This window comes from Moschus berezovskii, chromosome 5 (assembly GCF_049115385.1).
Source record: "Moschus berezovskii isolate FMDL1 chromosome 5, NW_MosBer_1.0, whole genome shotgun sequence".
Taxonomy (NCBI): Eukaryota; Metazoa; Chordata; class Mammalia; order Artiodactyla; family Moschidae; genus Moschus; species Moschus berezovskii.
In genome coordinates, this window is record NC_142464.1 from 78,263,800 (window position 1) to 78,287,785 (window position 23,986).

The 23,986-nt window shown below is 41.5% G+C and overlaps 1 protein-coding gene across 3 annotated transcripts in view; it reads right to left on the minus strand.

The window, feature by feature from the left end:
- The window catches only part of SCFD2 (sec1 family domain containing 2), a 416,000-nt gene extending 394,576 nt beyond the window's left edge, over window positions 1-21,424 (minus strand). For all 3 annotated transcript variants that reach the window (XM_088836334.1, XM_055434867.2, XM_088836335.1), the window contains exons 1-2: window positions 20,464-21,424; window positions 398-566 (exon numbers count right to left, since the gene is read on the minus strand). In XM_088836334.1, coding sequence (XP_088692460.1) covers window positions 398-566; window positions 20,464-21,301 — 1,007 coding nt within the window. In that variant the 5' untranslated portion in view covers window positions 21,302-21,424. The remainder of the gene's footprint in view (window positions 1-397; window positions 567-20,463) is intronic.
- Window positions 21,425-23,986: the final 2,562 nt, after the last annotated feature.

Below are 23,986 nucleotides of genomic sequence, written 5' to 3' on the forward strand. Positions count from 1 at the left end.
ATATCATTTACATATAAAAAGATGGCACTGTTTCAGAGCTTTGTGGGCAGTATTTTTGTCATGTGGAAGAGTCAGCTGGGAAAGAGAAGTTGAGTAAGCCTAGCCTCAACTCCACGTGAAACTGTCTGAGAAATGGAGATGTATAAATTGACTCACTTAGCTGACCTTGTGAACAAGCTTATATTACATCTAAATAACACCTTTTCAAAATTCTGTACTTCTTGGCTTACGTTGTTTAACAAACACAATTATTTCAAAGTTTAGAAAAAATTATTTTTTCTAAATGCTATCCACTATAAATTTTTCAACCAGACTAACTCTTCATTGTTTCCTTTCTACAGGAACACTCTATAAGAGAAAGAAAAGAAAAAGAAGGGAAAAAAAACACACATCTTACTTGGACTGTGACAGACAGCCAGGTACAAGCACATTCTGATTCTCCTCCTCAGCCTGGAGTGCAGTGAGCTCCACCATGTTAACCATCACATCATTGGTGTGGCCTGGAAGCTGGGGAAGAACTGCAAGGATCTTCTCCACCAAGTTATCTCCATGATGTCCTACAGCCCCTATTTAAACAGAAAAGAAAATATGAACTCACAAAATGAGAGGAAAAAGAAGCTGCTACAGAAATCAGTAACACAATCCTAACATTTTGCCCTTCGAAACACTAATCAGGTTCACAATTATCTAGACACTGTATGTCTTGTGTGTTGGACTTAATGGCCCCTGAGGGCAGGCACTATGTCTGCTCTGGTTACTGCTACATTTCCAGCACTTGGCATAGTGCTACACATGGAAGGCATCAACAGGTATTTAATGAATAAACAAACAGTCAACATTCGGTAGGTCATGTAAATGGCGTCATAAGATGACACGATCCTGAAATTTTCGAGCCAAAAAGATTTTCTTAATTTTAAGAAGACTTTAAGACTTAGAAGGACTTAGTGACCTGACCAAGAACAGCAGATCTCCCCTTTGCTAGAAGCTTATCTTCATAATGGCAGCTGTTTACTTAGTCCATTCTCTACATAAAGGCAACTTGGCAGCTGGTAGGTTTACTAATTATTTGTTAGATGAAGAAAAGAACAAGTGAATGAATGGAAAAAGTTTGTACTGATAGAAGGCTTTTAGAGCATTTTCTATTTACCAGGCACTGCTCCAGGTGCTTTACATGTATTAACTCTTTTAAAAACAAGTGAATTAAAAAGCTCAAAGTAAAATCAAGACCAATTACATAGCTTAATTCTTTTCCATAAGGCCAAGTTATCTTTCCAAAAGTCACCAATGCTTGAAAGATACCATTTCAACAACCAGCTGCTGTTGTTGTTCAGCTGCTGTCATGCCCAACTCTTCTGACCCCATGGACTGCAGGACAACAGACTTCCCTGTCCTTTACTATCTCTTGGAGCTTGCTCAAACTCATATCCATTGTATCGGTGATGCCATCCAACCATCTTGTCCTCTGTTGCCTCCTTCTCCTTTTGCCTTCAACCCTTCCCAGCATCAGGGTCCTTTCCAATGAACTGGCTCTTTGCATCAGGTGGCCAAAGTATTGGAGTTTCAGCTTCAGCATCAGTTCTTCCAATGAATATTCAGGATGCTTTCCTTTAGGATGGACTGGTTGGATCTCCTTGCAGCCCAAGGGACTCTCAAGAGTCTTCTCCAGCACCACAGTTCAAAAGCATCAATTCTTCGGCAATCAGCTTTCTTTATGGTCCAACTCTCACTTCTGTACATGACTACTGGAAAAACCATAGCTTTTACTATATGGATCTGTGTCAGCAAGTGATGTCACTGCTTTTTGAAATGCTAAGTTTATCATAGCTTTTCTTCCAAGGAGCAAGCATATTTTAATTCTGCAGTCAACATCTGCAGTGATTTTGGAGCCTTAGAAAATAAAATTTGCCACTGCTTCCAATCTTTCCCAATCTTCCAATCTTTCTATTTGTCATGAAATGATGAGACCAGATGCCATGATCTTATTTTCTTGAATGCTGAGTTTTAAGCAAGTTTTTTCATTCTCTTCTTTCACACTCATCAAGAGGCTCTTTGGTTTCTCTTCACTTTCAGCTGTGAGTGGCAACAATGGATGTGACTGGCCAAATCAACTTGTTTCGATCTCACTCACTTCAAATCAATTAACACTTGACTTCCTAACGTCTTTCTATCTGTATCTCTCTATTGTACTTGCCATGTCATATTAATTGGGCAGAAGAACTAGGAAGAAAAGACTAAACCAGAAATTCAGGGAACCACTGTCATCACCCTCATCATCTTCATCAGAAGAGCTAGTATTTGTTGAGACCTGGTGAAACAGGAGATGGAAGTGGTCAAACAGGAGATGGCAAGAGTGAATGTCAACATTTTAGGAATCAGCGAACTAAAATGGACTGCAGTGGGTGAATTTAACTCAGACGACCATAACGTCTACTACTGTGGGCATGAATTCCTTAGGAGAAATGGAGTAGCCATCATAGTCAACAAAAGAGTCCAAATGGATGCAATCTCAAAAACAACAGAATGATCTCTGTTCATTTCCAAGGCAAACCATTCAATATCACAGTAATCCAAGTCTATGCCCTGACCAGTAACGCTGAAGAAGCAAAAGCTGAACGGTTCTATGAAGACCTATAAGACCTTCTAGAACTAACACCCCCAAAACATGTCGTTTTCATTATAGGGGACTGGAATGCAAAAGTAGGAAGTCAAGAAACATCTGGAGTAAAGGGAAATTTGGGCCTTTGAGTACAGAATGAAGCAGGGCAAAGGCTAACAGAGTTCTGCCAAGAGAACGAACTGGTCATCGCAAACACCCTCTTCCAACAACACAAGAGAAGACTCGACACATGGACATCACCAGATGGTCAACACCAAAATCGGATTGACTATATTCTTTGCAGCTAAAGATGGAGAAGCTCTATACAGTCAGCAAAAAGACCGGGAGCTGAGTGTGGCTCAGATCATGAACCCCTTACTGCCAAATTCAGACTTAAATTGAAGAAAGTGGGGAAAACCACTAGAAAATTCAGGTATGACCTAAATCAAATCCCTTATGACTACACAGGGGAAGTGAGAAATAGATTTAAGGGACTAGATCTGATAGACAGAGGGCCTGATGAACTATGGATGGAGGTTCGTGACATTGTACAGGAGACAGGAATCAAAACCATCCCCAAGAAAAAGAAATGCAAAAAGCAAAATGTCTGTCTGAGGAGGCCTTACAAATAGCTATGAAAAGAAGGGAAGTGAAAAGCAAAGGAGAAAAGAAAAGATATACCCATTTGAATGCAGAGTTCCAAAGAATAGCAAGGAGAAATAAGAAAGTCTTCCTCAGAGATCAATGAAAAGTAATAGAGGAAAACAATGGAATGGGAAAGACTAGAGATCTCTTCAAGAAAATTAGAGATACCAAGGGAACATTCCATGGAAAGATGGGTTCGATAAAGGACAAAAATGGTATGGACTTAACAGAAGCAGAAGATATTAAGAAGAGCTGGCAAAAATACACAGAATTGTACAAAAAAGATCTTCATGACCCAGATAATCATGATGGTGTGATCACTCACACTCACCTAGAGCCAGACATCCTGGAATGTGAAGTCAAGTGGGCCTTAGGAAGCAACACTATGAACAAAGCTAGTGGAGGTGATGGAATTCCAGCTGAGCTATTTCAAATCCTGAAAGATGATACTGTGAAAGTGCTATACTCAATCTGTCAGCAAATTTGGAAAACTGAGCAGTGGCCACAGGACTGGAAAAGGTCAGTTTTCATTTCAATCCCAAAGAAAGGCAATGCCAAAGAATGCTCAAACTACCGCACAATTGCACTCATCTCACACGCTAGTAAAGTCATGCTCAAAATTCTCCAAGGTAGGCTTCAGCAATACATGAACCGTGAACTTCCAGATGTTCAAGCTGGTTTTAGATAAGGCAGAGGAACGAGAGATCAAATTGTCAACATTCACTGGATCATGGAGAAAGCAAGAGAGTTCCAGAAAAGCATCTATTTCTGCTTTACTGACCATGCCAAAGCCTTTGACTGTGTGGATCACAATAAACTGTGGGAAATTCTGAAAGAGATGGGAATACCAGACCACCTGACCTGCCTCTTGAGAAACCTGTATGCAGGTCAGGAAGCAACAGTTAGAACTGGACATGGACCAACAGACTGGTTCCAAATAGGAAAAGGAGTACGTCAAGGTTGTATATTGTCACCCTGCTTATTTAACTTATATGCAGAGTACATCATGAGAAACGCTGGGCTGGATGAAGCACAAGCTGGAATTAAGATTGCTGGGAGAAATATTAATAACCTCAGATATGCACATGACACCACCCTTATGGCAGAAAGTGAAGAACTAAAGAGCCTCTTGATGAAAGGGAAAGAGGAGAGGGAAAAAGTTGGCTTAAAGCTCAACATTCAGACAACTAAGATCACGGCATCTGGTCCCATCACTTCATGGCAAATAGACGGGGAAACAGTGGAAACAGTGGCCGACTTTATTTTGGGGGGATCCAAAATCACTGCAGGTGGTGACTGCAGCTGTGAAATTAAAAGACACTTACTCCTTGGAAGGAAAGTTATGACCAACCTAGACAGCATATTAGATAGCAGAAACATTACTTTATCAACAAATGTCTGTCTAGTCAAGGCTATGGTTTTTCCAGTAGTCATGTATGGATGTGAGAGTTGGACTGTGAAGAAAGCTGAGCGCTGAAGAATTGATGCTTTTGAACTGTGGTGTTGGAGAAGACTCTTGAGAGTCCCTTGGACTGCAAGGAGATCCAACTAGTCCATCCTAAAGGAGATCAGTCCTGGGTGTTCATTGGAGAGACTCATGTTGAAGCTGAAACTCCAACATTTTGGCCACCTGGTGCGAAGAGCTGACTCATTTGAAAAGACCCTGATGCTGGGAAAGATTGAGGGCAGGAGGAGAAGTAGACGACAGAGGATGAGATGGTTGGATGGCATCATCGACTCAATGGACATGGGTTTGGGTGGACTCTGGCAGCTGGTGATGGATAGGGAGGCCTGGCATGCTGTGGATCATGGGGTTCAAACAGTCAGACACGATTGAGTGACTGAATTGAACTGATTGAGACCTGATGATGTACCAGATGTTAACTTCCATACTATACATTTATTATCCACTTAATTCTTAAAACAACTCTAATACATAAGTACTACTATGCTCAATGACACAGCAGAGGATTCAGTGTAAGTAACTTGCTCAAAATTATATATGCTGTAAATTACAGAGACGGAGAAGGCAATGGCAAGCCACTCCAGTACTCTTCCCTAGAAAATCACATGGATGGAGGAGCCTGGTAGGCTGCAGTCCGTGGGGTCGCTAAGGGTCGGACACAACTGAGCGACTTCACTTTGACTTTTCACTTTCACACATTGGAGAAGGAAATGGCAACCCACTCCAGTGTTCTTGCCTGGAGAATCCCAGGGACGGGGGAGCCTGGTGGGCTTCCATCTATGGGGTCACACAGAGTCGGACACAACTGAAGTGACTTAGCAGCAGTAGCAGCAGTAAATTACAGAGAAGGAACTCAAACACAGGAGTACCACACTCAAACACAGATAACCACACTATTTAAAAAAAAAAAAAAAAGCCATAAAAGTGACTCACGACAGAACCAGTATGAGTGTTTTGAAGGGGCCTTCTGCCATTAAAAGAGTTCTTATTCCACCAGAAAAATATTCACTTATCAGGGCTGGAAGGAACCAAACTTGTTTATGTTTTCTATGGTTTATGTTTGTCTCCCCAGCACTCAGACTATAACTTACTCATTAAATACTTGCTGAATGAATGCCTAGTGACTATGAGTGGCCCTGAGACCCACAGGAGAGTCAAAAGTCTCTAAATGAATCCTATCTTTAACCCTGGAATGGAGACACTGGATTACCCCACAGCATCATGAATTTCGCTTTCCACTAGTAAGCTTCTCAATAATTTTAAAACTTCTCCTCATTACCACAATTACTTTTCTTTGAACTTGGTGCCCAAATTCAGAGTCTTGCCCCTCAGATATTCTTATCTGTCATCTGCCATTCTTAGACACATGGTACAAACAAGTCGTCTGTGTGTTCTGCCTTTCTTTCTTAACTTCTTTAGTGCCTGCAGTCTAGCTGATACTCTTCCTCCCTGTGCAAGCACAGGGGACTTTGGCAAGTCTTAATTCATTACACTCTCATCAAACTCAAACAAAAACTCTCAGCAAGTCTAGAAACTAACCTAGAAACTCTTCAATATGAGAAGTCAAGATACTTAATTTTCCTTAAGGTTCAGTAGCTAATAGCTGTTTTTATAGAACCAAAGTATTATTCAGTTCAGTTCAGTCGCTCAGTCGTGTCCGACTCTTTGCAACCCCATGAATCACAGCACGCCAGGCCTCCCTGTCCATCACCAACTCCCGGAGTTCACTCAAACTCATGTCCACAGAGTCGGTGATGCCATCCAGCCATCTCATTCTCTGTCGTCCCCTTCTCCTCTCGCCCCCAATCCTTCCCAGCATCAGAGTCTTTTCCAGTGAGTCAACTCGTCGCATGAGGTGGCCAAAGTATTGGAGTTTCAGCTTCAGCATCAGACCTTCCAATGAACACTGTGGATGCTGATTGCAGCCCTGAAATTAAAAGTAGTATTTACATCCCTAAAATATTATATACTAACACCCAAAATACCATAGAATATAGTTCCTGACAAATGGTTAATTCTAACCAACTCTCATTTATTTTGTTGTCTTTTTCCAGTCACTAAGTCGTGTCTGACCATTTACAACCCCATGGACTGCAGTACACCAGGCTTCCCTGTCCTTCACCATCTCCCAGACCTTGCTCAAACTCGTCCATTGAGTTAATGATGCCATCCAACCATCTCATCCTCTGTCGCCCCCTTCTCCTCTTGCCCTCAATCTTTCCCAGCATCCTGGTCTTTTCCAGTAAGTTGGCTCTTCACATCTGGTGGCCAAGGTATTAGAGCTTCAGCATCAGTCCTTCCAATGAATATTCAGGGTTGATTTCCTTTAGGATTGACAAGTTTGATCTCCTTGCTGTCCAAGGAACTCTTAAGAGTCTTCTCCAGAACCATAATTCAAAAGCATCCATTCTTTAGCACTCGTTTACTTTAGCAGCAGATAATAGGTTAGGTAGTAGAATTCTTCTGAGTTATATGTATGGCAAATTATTCTTATACTTACAGTCTTAGCTTTATATTGAAGGGGAAAACATACATCTCAAATACATTAAATAATTTTAAAGGCATGTCATTAATTAATAATGGTAATAACTAACATTTTTCCCATTACGCACCAGACACTATTCTAGGAGCTGGACCTGTTAACTTATTTTACCCTGTTATTCTTAATTCACAGATCAAGAAAATAAGACCTATAAGTTGAAACTCGCGCAAAGACTTATGACTAGGAAGGGCAGAGCTAAGGCCACTATGACTGCCACGCATGCCTATTGCACACCCTAGAGAGTGGCAGCAGCTACTATTTACTTTTTTTTTTCTTTTTTTTTCTTTTTATTTTTTCCAATTTTATTTATTTATTTTTTTCAAGTTGAACAGACTAAATTTCTTTAAACAAACTTACTTATACTCCAGAGTCCTTTAAAAACTTAATAGCATTTATACATTGAAGGTATTTGATTTTCTTGTAACTAGCACTTCAAATGCAACAAGCATTTGAAGCAACAAGCATTTGACCCAACAAGTAAAACTTTCTACAGTTCATAACTTTTATAAATAAAATAAATTAAATGTACAGTAAATAAGTTCTCTGAAATATTTCAATATTTCTGCAGGTTTAGTAACATCGTAAAATACATTTCAACTAAAATTCACAAATCTAAAAACCTGTTAGGCATTTTTAGGCGTTTTAAGATGGAAATGAAGACCAATGTTACATCGTAATATGCCAGTTACAAATAGTACTTCAAATAGCAAATACTACAGTTTGTCCCAAACTTTAAAAACTATTCATGAACTCAACACTGAACTATTGATGGCTATGAGAATTGTCTCCTAGCCTGTTGAAAATTTCAACCCATTTACGTTTAAGGTAATTATTGATAAGTACGATCCTGTAGCCATTTTCTTTATTACTTTGGGTTCAAGTTTATACACTCTTTCTGTGTATCCTGTCTAGAGAAGATCCTTTAGCATTTGTTGGAGAGCTGGTTTGGTGATGCTGAATTCCCTCAGCTTTTGCTTGTCTGTAAAGCTTTTGATTTCTCCTTCATATTTGAATGAGATCCTTGCTGGGTATAGTAATCTGGGCTGTAGGGTATTTTCTTTCATCACTTTAAGTATGTCTTGCCACTCCCTTCTGGCCTGAAGAGTTTCTGTTGAAAGATCAACTGTTATCCTTATGGGAATCCCCTTATGTGTTATTTGCTGCTTTTCCCTTGCTGCTTTTAATATTTGTTCTTTGTGTTTGATCTTTGTTAATTTGATTAATATGTGTCTTGGAGTATTTCGCCTTGGGTTTATCCTGTTGGGGGGCTCTCTGGGTTTCTTGGACTTGGGTGATTATTTCTTTCCCCATTTTAGGGAAGTTTTCAACTATTATCTCCTCAAGTATTCTCTCATGGTCTTTCTTTTTGTCTTCTTCTTCTGGGACTCCTATGATTCGAATGTTGGAGCGTTTAACATTGTCCCAGAGGTCTCTAATATTGTCCTCATTTCTTTTAATTCGTTTTTCTTTTTTCCTCTCTGTTTCATTTATTTCTACAATTCTATCTTCTAGTTCGCTTATCCTGTCTTCTGCCTCTGTTATTCTACTGTTTGTTCCCTCCAGAGTGTTTCTGATCTCATCTATTGCATTATTCATTGTATATTGACTCTTTTTTATTTCTTCTAAGTCTTTATTAAATCTTTCTTCCATCTTCTCAATCCTTTTCTCCAGGTTATTTATCTGTAACTCCATTTTGCTTTCAAGATTTTGAATCATTTTCACCATCAAAATTTGAAATTCTTTATCAGGTAAATTCCCTATATCTTCTTCTTTTGTTTGTGTTGGTGGGCAATTATCTTGTTCCTTTACTTGCTGGGTATTTCTCTGCCTCTTCATCTTGCTTATATTGCTTTGCTTGGGGTGGCCTTTCCCTCTTCTTGCAGTTTGTGGAGTTCTCTTTATTACGTAGTTTCTTCGCTGTGTGTGGGGTTGGACGGGTGACTTGTCCGGGTTCCCTGGTTAGGGAAGCATGTGTCGGTGTTCTGGTGGGTGGAGCTGGATTTCTTCTCTCTCCTTTAGAAGACAATGGGCTGCTTTTCTGGGAGCCTGATGTCCTCTGCCAGTATTCAGAAGTTGTTTTGTGGACTTTACTCCGCGTTCAAATGTTCTTTTGATGAATTTGTGGGGGAGAAAGTGGTCTTGCCATCTTATCCCTCCGCCATCTTGTTCCTTCCTCCCCAGAACACTGGATTCTTATATCCCACTTGGTCGTGGAGTATCTCTTCCCAGCTGCTCCAGCAAGGCGCAGCCGCTGTACCTTACCTTGGACGAGGGGTATCTCCTCAAGGCCGCGCCTCCTGCTTTGAATGTAGATCAGCTCCTCTCGGCCCTCCAGTGCCCAAGCAGCCACCGCCTCCTGGACGTGGTACAGCTCCTCTCAGCCACTGCCCTAACCCTGGGCGCGGGGTAGCTCATCTCAGCCACGATTCTGCACTTGGTCGGTTGCGCTGGAGCCGGGCATCTCCCCGGTCTGCGCCTGCGCCGCCGGAGCTGGGCGTCTCCCGCGTCTCAGCAGCTACTATTTATTGAGGATCTGCCTCAATCCCCTCACTCTTTACATATGTGATCCTGTGTAATGTAAATGTGAGCATGTCACATCACAGCTCAAAAGCCTCTAACTTTCCCGTCATATTCAGGTTTTTTCTCTAAGTCTTACAATGCTTTCTTTCTGCCTATCTCTCCAACTTCATGTCCTCTCACTGCCCTCCTTGCTTGCAGGGTAAGCTGAAGGAAGCCACACTGGACTCCTCAAACACGTCCAGCATCTTCCCACCTCAGGTCCTTTGCACTTGCCATTCCCTGGGTGTTGAGTATTCGATAGCTGGGTCTTTCGTGTTCTGTGCCTGGGTCTTATATGTTCTATACCAAGGCTGTCACACATCCTATTTCCCCTCTCTTGTCATTCTCTGCTCAAACGTCACATCCTCAGAGAGGTCTTCTCTAGCTATGCTATCTAAAAGGTAAACACTATCCCTTTTTTATCTCTTATCTACTGTATTAGTTATATATTGAATAAGTAAGTGGATGGATGATTTTATATTATTCCAACAGCACTTTATGGTCATAATTTCCCCCATTTACAAATGAAAAATCCTTCAAAAAGCTCAATGAGAACCAAACAGCAGGTAAGTCACTAAGTCTTGAATTTATTATACCGGTTTAGATCTAACGAGTGTTAGATCACAACCTAGTTGGAGCCTTTCATGGCTTCTCAATTGTTCTCATTATCTATGCTGATTTTAAACAATATCCTCTGAACCCTAAAATAAAGATGGTGGTGGTGGTTTAGTCGCTAAGTTGTGTCCAACTTTTGCGATTCCATGGACTGTAGCCCACCAGGCTCCTCTGTTCATGGTATTCTCCAGGCAAGAATACTGGAGTGGGTTGCCATTTTCCTCTCCAAAATAAAGATATTGGCTGGTTATTTTGCATTTTGTGGAAATCCAGATGTGGGGGGAAAGAATAAGTAACTTTTCTGAACACTAAAGCAGCACCAGAGTCCAACAACTGTGCTGAGTCTCTGAGGCTGCTAGCTTCTAGAGACCACATCAACTTCATCTCTACTATCCAGGACAAGAATAGCCTTTCATGTGAGAGAGATTATAAGCACAGGCTGTGGAGCAAGCTGCCAAGGTTCAAACCCCAACTCTTCCACTTACTAGCTGTGTGATCTTGGGTGAGTTCCTTAACTCTTCCATGTCTCTGTTTCCTTATCTGTAAAATGGGGATAATTATAGAAGAATTGTCATAAAAATTAAAGGAATTATCCATTGTATAGCAAGGAGATCAAACCAGTCAATTCTAAAGGAAATCAACCCTGAAAGATGCTAAAGACAGATGCTAAAACTAAAGCTCCAATACTTTGGCCACCTGATGGGAACAACAGACTCCCTAGAAAAGACTCCAAAGCTGAGAAAGATTGAGGGCAAGAGGAGAAGAGGGCAACAGAGGATGAGATGGTTGGATGGCATCACTGACTCAATGGACATGAGTTTGAGCAAACTCTGAGAGATAGGGAAGGACAGAGAAGCCTGGCATGCTGCAGTCCATGGGGGTCCCAAAGAGTCGGACACAGCTTAGCGACTGAATAACAACATATATGTACAGTGCTGAGAAAAGTAGTATGATCCCAAAGGTTAGCAATTATGAATAGTCTCAAATTTTAAGACTCTATTAAAACAATGTACAACCACATCTTGAATGAACCAATAAATCCTAATCCAAGGATTAAGAACCACCCATTGGATTGGGAGTTAATCTTTAACTGGATGGATTTAATTTAAAAGTTTACATGAAACTAAAATTCAAAAGAACTGAACAAAGAAAGGAAATTTAATTCCCAGAGTTACTGCTCCCTCTTATCTTTTGATCTTGAACTTGTAAATAATCAACAAAGCACTCTTAGCCCATCTGAAGAGGCAGAAAATACTAGGAAAAAAAAAGACTCAAATCTCTCTGATATTCATAAATCATGTCTAACTTTTTAATTGTCCCTTGAAACAAAATCAAAAGCCAGAACGGTGCATAGAAGTTTGTCTTTAAATCCCCTATGCAAACAAGTCTGAAGAAAACTGCAGACAAGCTTCTTTGTGGTCTCGATGTGGTAAAGGTACACCAAAATCAGAGCAACAGACACTGGGGGCCTTCTCAAACAATTACAACAACCTTCCTTTGTTTTTCAGCCCTGAGAGCTTATCGACTGCTTCAGGGGATCAAGGTATGTGTCTATCTTGTTCACCAGGGTTCCCCTAGGCCTGAACAACACCTGGCACATAGCAGGCACTCAATAAATGTTTACTGAAAAAAAATAAACCAACTATTACACAAAGTGACATTACTTTCAGCAAAGATGATGACAAAAAGACGAGAAGCTTCTTTATATTTGTAAGTATGACATTAACTCGGTGGAGTATTTATGAACTATTGGAGGTTATTTGTGTTATTTTGGGTAGCATCAATTTTACATCTAAGAAGAATATATACATACGCATATATATCATCTAATGGTAACGTATCAAGAATAGCACCCAAAATATTCAACAACAAATAACATTTCAATATACTATGTATATAAATTAACATTTAAACCAACAACTGAAAATGGATTTTCTTTTGGTCACTATATGAAAACCACTGTCATATGTAATTTAAATTGAAATTCATATCAGATTCAAATCATTCTGATGATTTCCAGTTACCTTTCGATTTTTAGAAATTATTGGTGCAATCTTTTACATGCTGCAGCTATCCTTAGCTAAACAATGCCCCAGAGTAAGCTGCAATTTGATGTAAGAAACTACATCAAAGTTCTTGTCACAACAAATTCTTTTTTTTGTAATTTTTTTTTTTTTAATTTATTTGGCTGCCCCAGGTGGCATTTGGGATCCACTTCCCTGACCAGAGATCAAACCCTGCTCTAGGAACTCAGAATCCCAGCAACTGGACGAATAGGGAAGTCCACAACAAACTCTTAGTAACAAGTCATGAGCTCCCCAGCTTCCTAAGCTTGCTGCAGCCAGGACAGATCAATTAAAAAAAAAACAACTAAGCATGGTGATTGGGTATGTTCCTGGATGTCAGAGCCTAGATCAAGGTTAGAAAGTATCTGGGCCAAAAGTAATGCCACCAACTCCACTTGCCATACCACCCCAGCCAGTTTTGGGCCATGGTAAAGCAAAGGCCATGTGTTGCTTCTCTTCAATCATCACTACCAGCATGAATTCCTTCTGCGGCCCCAGTACCCTCAGCACCCCCACTTTCTTCGGCCCTATCACTTGCCTCTACCAAGCAACAGCATTAAGTGAGTTGTGGTCTCACCAAGTAGAGAATTTCTCTTTACTTACTAGTGCAAACATATTTGGGTTTCCCAGGTGGTTCAGTGGTAAAGAATCCACCTGCCACTGCAGGAGAGGCAAGAGACGTGGGTTCAATTCCTGGGCTGAGAAGATTCCCTGGAGGAGGGCACGGCAACCCGCTCCAGTATTCTTGCCTGCAGAATCTTATGGACAGAAGGGCCTGGCGGGCTACAGTCTATGAATTCGCAAAGTCTGAAGTGACTGAACACACATGCACAGATGTATTTCAGTCTTTAAAAAACAAGTTTGACAATAAAACTGTATACCAGCTGAAAATCAGTCCTAAGAATTATCAATATGAAATTGCAACACTATCTTGAAACATCTCTGACATAAATGAACCAATAAACTGATTATTTGGAAGATAGTTTGGATAATTACTGCAAACGCATCCATTAAAAAGACTTTACTTTATAAGTTATTAGGACTACAGTAACAAATTTGTTCCAACTAGAATCTCTCCTCCAAAATCTACCCTCTATCAGCCAGCAATAATTTGATCCCTTCTGAAGGAGAGCATTGTTATAATTTAAAAATGGGATGTAGATCAGTGAAACTTTCTTGCTACACTATGCCAAAGTCGACAGGTTTCAAACTTGGTTCCACGCCCCAGTAGAGAGGTAAATATGCTGGGCCCCAGGGACACCGTTATGCCACCCATTCTGGCTTCCCTTGACCCCATCTCCCACCAGGGCATTGCTGCTGTCACCTACTACCCCAGGCAGGTGACCTCTCCCACTCAGGAGATCTCACCTAATTTGAGCTCCCCCTACCCAGGCCTGGGAGTGCTTTCCTCGATGCATAGACACTACCTGGCTGAGCCCCACCTGGTGCTTTTCAAATGAACTCTTCAGGAAGGAAACAGAGTCCTTATCATTTTAAATGTACTTGGGAAATATCTCTAGAAACTTTCCGGAGGTTCACTCTCATTGCTCTGTCATCACCTTGTATATTTCTCTCAGCATACTATTGAAAATAATACTTTCACAGTTCCTCATAAGCCTTGGACAAAGTAGATCGATTTTTCTTTCTCTTTTTACCTGCTTGTTGCCTTGCATCTACCCAGAGAAACTTTTCCATTTGCTCCCTTTGAACGATGCCCCTTTCAAACTTGAAAGTCAACTGTCTGTAGTATTTCAGTGATTTTCGTGTTTTGTTGTACAGCTTCCCTCAATTTGGTCATCTATTAACAGTTCTCCAACAACTTAAATCCTTTTTATGAAGGATTGTTGTGAATACTGGTATCTGCACATTTCTAAAAGGTTCCCAGGTGGACAGTTCTCCATGTCAGCGTAAGTCCAGTTTTTCAATCTTTGGCTAGATGCAGTTGCTTTGCTTAACAGGACAGTGCACATTAGGGATGTACTTACCCGTTACAATATTTAATTAGTTGATTTTAATTGCTGTTTTGCTTGTCTCTAAAGTTATGCTCTACTAGTCTTTCACACGATCTTATGGACCTAAAATGTTTTCTCTCACACCAATTTCCTGCTGAGCACCTTCACCAAATTAAAGAACACCCTGGAAGCCCACCTACTGGTAGAAGGAGCCTAAACAAATACAGAAGAAAATGAGGGCTTTACACTAACAACACTGATAACTCAGAAAACAAAAGTTGCTGAACACGGACATTTATAAAAATATTGGAGCAATCCTGTCACATCTGGCCTACTACTTTATGTTTCTGCTTTTCTTTTTTCCTGTAAAGAGAAACTTCAGAGCTTCAATTTCTTATCCCTGAAATGATAAATAACTTACCTAATTTTTTGGGAAGATCAAATAAGGTAATATAGAAGTGATTTTTATCTATTAATCACATAAATATGAATAGTAATTATTTCCTTTCTCAAATACTATCATGGACCCAAATTGTCAAATTTTAGAATATTCAGAAAATGCGTGCCCTGGTATACTTCCACTTTATTTGTGAATGACTAATGATGAAACTTAGGAATCTCAGAAGTATTTTCTATCCAAAAAAATGAGTATATTAACCTCACTGAATATCCAAATAACAGCAACCTTTAATTCACCTGTACATTCATCCAGTCCCTCAATAAATACTTACTGAGTACCTACTATTTTCAAGGGACTCTAATTAATAGTTACACAAAATGGAGCCCCTCCTCTCAGGAGCTCCCATTCAAATGTGAGGAGATAGGCAATAAACAACCAACGTTTAGAGAACGTCTCTAGGAAGTGGTCAGGGAAGGGCTGTCTGAGAAGGAAGTGAGCGAGAAAGCCATGCAGACACCTAAAGGAAGAACATTCCAAGCTAAGCTGCAGAAGAACTTCAAAGGCCCTAAGGCTGGGACACACTTGGCATGTTGAGGAAGACAGAGGTGGTCAGTGTGCCAAGAAAGCTGTGTGTGACGGGAGATCATTTAGGGTTGAGGTGGGCGAAGTACACACAGGCAGGTCATGTGTAATCTTGAAAAAAATGCTAAGGAACCCAGATTTGATGGAAGGATGTGAGCAAGCAAATAAGGCATCAGTTTTAAGTTCTGATGGGATTACACAAGAAACTGCATTATCTGTATATCTTCTATATTTCTTTAATATTTGTATTCATATTATTTTTTAAACTATTTGCATCCTCTACTCTGCTGTGACAAATGATGCTTTGAGATTTACTAAAATGAATCCTGATAATTGAACATTGGATTTGGCAATGTGGAGGCCACTGGTGATCTTGACAGAGGAAATTTCTGAGGAGCATTAAGGCGGGATAAAGCCTAAAAGAAGTGAAGTCAAGGGAAAACTAAGCAGAGGATTGTAGAGATAGCAAGAATAGACAAATTTTTAAGTTTGCTGTAAAACAGAGCAAAAATGAATCTGAAGTTGCAGGAGCCGGAGGGGTTAAGAAAGGAGATGTTCCATTTGTGTGCATGCTAATGGGAAAAATCTGGTAGAAAATATATATTTTAAAAATGATGATCTAGGAAAGGGGGAGGATTTTTGAAAGAAGTCAATCTATGAGAGGAGTGAGAAAGGAAAAGATCTAGTCTGCAAAGCAGGAAAACTTCGCACTACATAGTAGCAGAGACAATACATCTCATTTTAATATGAAGGAAGGAGAGAGAAATACGTGGCTATAGATGTAGAAAGTTTGGTAGATTTGGCGATGGGAAGATACAGAAGCTTCCTGATGGCTCATATTTTCTCAGTGATATAAAAGCAAGAAATCTGAGGGGTAAATATGGGGAGATCAGGAAGCTTGGCAATTTAGGCCTTCCTACACGCCCTTATTTTCTAAATCATTCCTAATAACTTTGCTTTGGGAGCTTTCGGAGGGAAGAAGCTATGCTTCCCTTGTTTTTTTTTTCTGGATTTAGAAGTCGTATATAAGGAAGAGATGTATATTATATAAAGAAGTAGTTGCTATGATGCTAGATGGCCAGGACATTAAAGTTTGCCTAACTGGAGTCTTGGGGCAGGGCAGGGAGAGAAGTGACCTTGATTTATGAAACAGTATGTCACTGTGTGGGTCACAACAAACTGTAGAAAATTCTTCAAGAGATGGGAATACCAGACCACCTGACCACCTACTGGGAAATCTGTATGCAGGTCAAGAAGCAACAGTTAGAACTGGACATGGAACAATAGACTGGTTCCAAACTAGCAAAGGAGTATATCAAGGCTGTATATTGTCACACTGACTATTTTACTTTTATGCAGAGTACATCCCACGTGAAATGTTGGGCTGGATGAAGCACAAGCTGTAATCAAGATTGCTGGGAGAAATATTAACAATCTCAGATATGCAGATGACACCACCCTTATGGCAGAAAGTGAAGAGGAACTGAAGAGTCTCTTAATGAAAGTGAAAGAGGAGAGTGAAAAAGTTGGCTTAAAGCTCAACATTCAGAAAACTAGATCATGGCATCCAGTCCCATCACTTCATGGCAAATAGATGGGGAACAATGGAAAGAGTGACAGACTTTATTTTGGGGGCTCCAAAATCACTACAGATGGTTATTGCAGCAATGAAATTAAAAGACGCTTGCTCCTTGGAAGAAAAGCTATGACCAACCTAGACAGCATATTAAAAAGCAGAGATATTACTTTGCCAACAAAGGTCCGTCTAGTCAAAGCTATGGTTTTTCCAGTAGTCATGTATGGATGTGGGAGTTGGACTATAAAGAAAGCTGAGCACTGAAGAACTGATGCTTTTGAACTGTGGTGTTGAAGAAGACTGTTGAGAGTCCCTTGGATTGTAAGATTAAACCAGTCAATCCTAAAGGAAATCAGTCCTGAATATTCATTGGAAGGACTGATGTTGAAGCTGAAACTCCAATACTTTGGCCACCTGATGTGAAGAACTGACTCACTGGAAAAGACCCTGATGCTGGGAAAGATTGAGGGCAGGAGGAGAAGGGGACGACAGAAGATGAGATGGTGGGATGGCATCACTGACTCAACGGGACATGAGTTTGAGCAAGCTCTGGGAATTGGTGTCAGACAGGGAAGCCTGGCGTGCTGCAGTCCATGGGGTTGCAAAGAGTCAGACACAACTGAGTGACTGAACTGAACATTTGAAATGTCACAGTTTGGGGAAAAAGAAGCATAAGCAGTATACAACATGACTCAAAAACCCAACAAGCATATACTCCTCAGGTGTTTTTAATCCTCTAAGAATTCAAGGGTGTTTTAATTATTCAGTTCAGTTCAGTTCAGTTGCTCAGTCATGTCCAACTCTTTGCCACCCCATGAATCACAGCACACCAGGCCTCCCTGTCCATCACCAACTCCCGGAGTCCACTCAAACTCATGTCCATCGAGTTGGTGATGCCATCCAGCCGTCTCATCCTCTGTCATCCCCTTCTCCTCCTGCCCCCAATCTCTCCCAGCATCAGGATCTTTTCCAATGAGTCAACTCTTTCCATGAGGTGGCCAAAGTATTGAAGCTTCAGCTTCAGCGCCAGTGCTTCCAATGAACACCCAGGACTGATCTCCTTCAGGATGGACTGGTTGGATCTCCTTGCAGTCCAAGGGACTCTCAAGAGTCTTCTCCAACACCACAGTTCAAAAGCATCAATTCTTTGCCATGCAGCTTTCTTCACAGTCCAAATCTCACATCCATACATGACCACTGGAAAAACCATAGCCTTGACTAGACGGACCTTGGTTGGCAAGTAATAGTTCTGCTTTTTAATATTCAGTTCAGTTCAGTTCAGTCGCTCAGTCGTGACCGACTCTTTGCGACCCCATGAATCACAGCACGCCAGGCCTCCCTATCCATCACCAACTCCCAGAGTTCACTCAAACTCATGTCCATCGAGTCGGTGATGCCATCCAGCCATCTCATCCTCTGTTGTCCCCAGTCCTTCCTAGCATCAGAGTCTTTTCCAGTGAGTCAACTCTTCGCATGAGGTGGCCAAAGTATTGGAGTTTCAGCTTTAGCATCAGTCCTTCCAATGAACACCCAGGATCAATATCCTTTAGAATGGACTGGTTGGATCTCCTTGCAGACCAAGGGACTCTCAAGAGTCTTCTCCAGCACCACAGTTCAAAAGCATCAATATCTTTTAAATATTACTTTTATTTAAATCACACCCACAGGCTGACACCTGGTTTTTTAAGTCACATAATTAAACTTACATCTCACTGTTACCATTTAGCCTACTATCTATTTTATGATCTGAAGATGAATCTTATAATCAAAAACTCCAAAACATCTATTGTGGGGTTTTTTTATTTTACTTCATTCAACATTTTTGTTAACCTACTGAAGGGAATGCTTACCAAAATCAGTTACCTGATCATTATCCCTGAACTTGGGTATGGCCAGTCTGTACTACCAGCAACCATACACTTACCTAATTAGAGAACAATAAAATTGACCTTTGAAAATAAATACAAAGGGCTTCTCTTGTGGCTAAGTGGTAAAGAATCCACCTGCCAATGCAGTAGATTCAATCCCTAATCTGGGAAGATCCCACGTGCCACAGAGCAACTAAGTCCATAAGCCACAACTATTAAGCTTGTGTTTTACAGCCAGGGAACCACCAAATACTGAGTCCACGTGCCACAACCACTGAAGCCTGCAAGTCCTGTGGCTCATGCTGTGAAACAAGAGAAGCCACCACAATGAGAAGCCTGAGGACTGCAACTAGAGAGCAGACCCCGCTCTCCACAGCTAGAGAGAAGCCCACACAGTAACAAAGACCCAGGACAGCCAGTAAATAATAAAAATAAATTAAAAATTATTTCTAAAAGAACACTTTAAAAAAGTAATGCGCATATCAAATATGAGAAAGTGTTTTTCCTTCACCTTTTTAACGGTGGGCTTCCCAGGTGGCTCAGTGGTAAATAATCTGCCTGCCAAGCTGGAGACTCAAGTTCAAACCCTGGGTCAGGAAGATCCCCTGGAGAAGGAAATGGCAAACCACTCCAGTATTCCTGCCTGGGAAATTCCATGGACAGAGGAACCTGGCAGCCTTCAGTCCATGGGGTCGGAGAAGAGTTGGACACGACTTGGGAACTAAACAATATATTAAGGGTACCATTTGTTACTTATGTGTATAAATATTATTACAATTTGGGACTACCCAATCTTCAATAGAATAAGAATTAAGAATAAATCAATGAACACTTGAAAATATTTTCTACAAATCTATTTAGCCTCATTTTCTGGTGTAATTTAAGTTCAGCCTCACTAACACTCACGTAAAGAGATTTGAAAGTCAAGTTTCTGTAATATTTTTGTGTTCTGTTGTACAGCTTCCTTCAACTTGGTCATCTGGTAATAGTTCTCCAACAACTTAGAGCCTTCTAATGAAGGACTGCTGTGAACACTCATATATGCACATTTCTAAAGGTTCCCAGGTGGACAGTTCTCCTCCATGTCAGCAGAAGTCCAGTTTTTCAATCTTTGGGCTAGATGCAGATGTTTTTGTTTAAAAGGATAGTACACCTTAAGGATGTATTTATCCATGGCAGCATTTAATAAGTTGATTTTAATTGCTATTTGTTTGTCTCTAACCCCCTCTAGACCATAAACTGTGTGATCAGGGACTGTGTCTATTTAGTTCTTGTCTCCTTAACCTGACACATAGTCAAAATGTCAGTCCCTCAGTCATATCTAACTCTTTGGGACCCCATGGACTGTAGCCTGCCAGGCTCCTCTCCAGGGATTCTCCAGACAAGAATATTGGAGTGGGTAGCCATTTCCTTTTCCAGGGGATCTTCCTGACTCAGAGATCAAACCCACATCTCTTGAGTCTCCAGCACTGAAGGCGGATTCTTTACCGTCCGAGCCACCGGGGAAGTGGCTGACAGACAGAAAGAGGTAAATTAATTATAGGTTGAATTACTTTGGTGAGTGGTTATGAAGCCCCCCACAGCAACTGCCACTTACCTGTGAGATCCAGCGTTCTGTCCACAAAGACCACTGATGCCCTGCCTGTGGCAGTCTTCCTCCTGTTCTTGGCAGGAGCAAAATTGGCCAGATCTGCAGCGATGATCCGACTGAGGGAACCTACAGCAAAGCACTCCTCTCGTACCCCTAAATGCTCACACAGGGAACTGAGCCCTGACACCAGGCACCTAATCTGCAGCAGCAGCTCGGGGGTCAGGGCAGTGGCATCCACCTCAGCCAGGCTTCCCAGCCTCCTTCTGTCAGGTCGGGCACTGTTGAGGATATGCACATCCTGGGGTAACAGTGGGAAAAGGGAAGCAAAAGCTGGAGTCAGGGCAAGGTGGGGAGCTACAGGGGCGAGTAACAGTGGTATGTGCAGCACCTCAGCTGTGTAGTTCATGTTGCCCATCCACTCACACAGCTTCTCCTCCAGTTGCTCGAACACTGGCTGCTGCCCTTCCAACTCGGCTGCTGCCGCCGCCGGCACATGATTAGCCGTAAGATGGACTGCGTGGTTCACAGCCGTGACCACCACACAGTACTGGAAGTGACTTCGGCAGATGATGTCCCGCAGGGTCTCCACGATCCGGCCTTTCAGCAGGGAGCTCAACACAAACACTGCCTTGGGCTGCTCGGCTCCGCCACCAACTGCGGCGGGCTCGAACTCGCGCAGGTAACACGCAGGGCTCCCCACCGCCTCCAGCAGACGCGAGGACCCGCAGCCCCAGTGAAGGCTCTCCGCGCAGGCGGCGTCCAGGTAGACCACGGCCCGTTTCGCTTTGGCCAGCACCTGCTCCCAGGCTTGCTGGGTAAAGGACAGCACGCCTGGAGTGTTCATTGTTGGGAATTCGCAGACTCGGGGCACCGAGTGCAGGAACTTCTCGCAGAACCCACAGCTTCCGGGAACCAGGCTCCAAGCGACATTGACAGTCAACACAGTACACGTGGGGCGGCCTCTGACTTGTCCAGTGTGGCGCAAGGTAATGACGCCACGGAGCCTGATTGGCTAGTGAGGAAATCCGTCGCGGAAGAATTGTTTAGGGCTGAGACAAAGTGGGCGGGGCTCCGAGCCTCCAGGGTGCCACGGTAGGTTCGTGGAAGGGGGAAGGAGCTGAAGAAACAGCTGAGGAACTTTGTCCTCCCCTCCCTCTCTGCTCGGATTATCCTTCGCTGCTCCTTGAGAAATCTGAGGAGTGATAAAACCTAATTTGAAATATGTTTTCCATGGATCTGAACACATGTCTTTAAATGTACAGTCACTTTGCCCAAAGAAAGAGCGGCCAGAGAAGATTAAAAACAACCAAATACTGTGAGGTTTTGTTGTTTTATAGATTACTTCCCCAGCACTAGAAAATTACAGGCATTAAATAAATGTTGAATAAATGTTGAATTCATACCAGTGTAATAAATAATATATTCAACCAACTTTTAATGTATATGTACAATATTCCATACATTGTGTTGGGCACTTAATATAGATAGAAGCGATCCACAGCTCTGCCTTCAAAATAACCTGAAGTAAAAGGACTCACACTGTTTTGGCAAAAGTTTTACTTTCGTTTTAGGTGCAAAGGATTCATTAACTAAAGAAACCACTTATTAAACAAAATAAACAATTTTTAATATTTAAGAGTTAATATTTAACTTAATTTCAATATACAATCATTTAAAAGAAATAGAAACAATAGAGTAATGGCATAAATATCACCGAGTTGGGTCAAAACCTACATCCCGACTCGAACAGCACTGGGAAGTCCTGAGTAACAGCAATCTGGAGTCCCATTTGGGAAAAGGGTCCTGGGCGGTGAGTCCACTCCATGGGTGAGACTTCAGACTGCAGTTTGGGGGGTAGAGGCAGGCTCCCATTTATAATCCCAGGCTGAAAACTAGTATCATCATCAGTTGCGGGCGCTAGTTAAGCCCCCAGGGGCTCAAGAAATTCTAAGACCCACTCCTTTTCTTATGTAAGGTGCTGCTTGACTGGCTGGTAACAGTTGGTGTGCTTGCAGGCAGGCTCATAGTCCAGGCAGGGTGCAGGCAGGTTGAAAGTTGGTCAGAGGCCTGTTATCCTACTTTCTGAAGCCTGAACAAGACTTAATTTCCCTAACACACACAAGTTAAGCAAGCAAATGCAATAAAACATTACAGAAGCAATTGTTTTTTTAAAGTTTGAGCTATAAAGTGGGAAAAATAAATTCTAAGCAAAGGAAAAAGGGAAGTGGTCAGAAGAAGTTTCATATAGGACATAAGTTTTTAGTTATCTTCAAAGAAAAGCAGGTGTTAACCAGGTGTACAGGGTGAGGAAGGGCATTCCTGGCAGCCCAAACAAAGAGTGAAGCATAAACAAAGGTACAGAATTATGAAACCTTACGATATGGTCTTTGGAGCTACAAATGGTTTACTGTGGCTTGAGTGTCTTCTTTAAAGAGAGGCCCATGAAGAAATAGGAGCTAGGATATAGAAAAGAATGGGCTATATTAGAGTGAGTCTTATTTCCGTATTCTAAATAGTAGCAGCCAGTGGGGAACTATTAAAGTACAATCTTCTCTTGGTAACCCTATGCTGGAAGTTTGGTTCCAGTACAGCCCCTGTCCCGACATCTTATGAATAACAAAATACAATATGCTTATCTCTTATATAAAATGTTCTAATGTTTTCATACAATATATGCACTGTGCACTTTAAATCAGGTTTGCTGCTGCTGCTAAGTCACTTCAGTCGTGTCCGACTCTGTGCAACCCCATAGATGGCAGCCCACCAGGCTCCCCTGTCCCCGGGATTCCCCAGGCAAGAACACTGGAGTGGGTTGCCATTTCCTTCTCCAATGTGTGAAAGTGAAAAGTGAAAGTGAAGTCGCTCAGTCATGTCCGACTCATAGCGATCCCATGGACTGCAGCCTACCAGGCTCCTCCATCCATGGGATTTTCTAGGCAAGAGTACTGGAGTGGCTTGCCATTGCCTTCTCCATAAATCAGGTTTAGGTTACTTGAAATGTCTAATACAATGTAAGTCCTATGTAAATGTTTGTAAATATGAAGAAGATAGAGACACAATTCAGGTGACTAGATTGACAAAGGAAGAGACAGAGGGAAAATCACAGATTAATGGCCAGCTTTCTATTTGGGTGACTAGTAAGTGGCAGTAACTGAGGTGTGGAAAAGCAGATTGGAGAATAAATATACTGAATTTGATTGGGATGTGTTTTTGTTTCTGTTTTTTTAACTGTGGCAAAATATATGAAATTTACCATCTTAACCATTTTTAAGTGCACAGTTCAGTATTTTCAGTTTTCCAACCAATATTCAGAACGTTTTTGTCTGCTGAAACTGAAACTCTATTAACAATTCTCTAGTCCCCCCCACCCACCGCCAGCATCCACCATTCTACTTTCTGTTTTTATGAGTTGACTATTCTAGGTCCCTTACATAAATTGAATTATATAATATTTATCTTTTTATAACTGACTTATTTCACTTAGTAATATCTTTAAATTTTCTACATGTTAAAACATGTGCCAGAATTT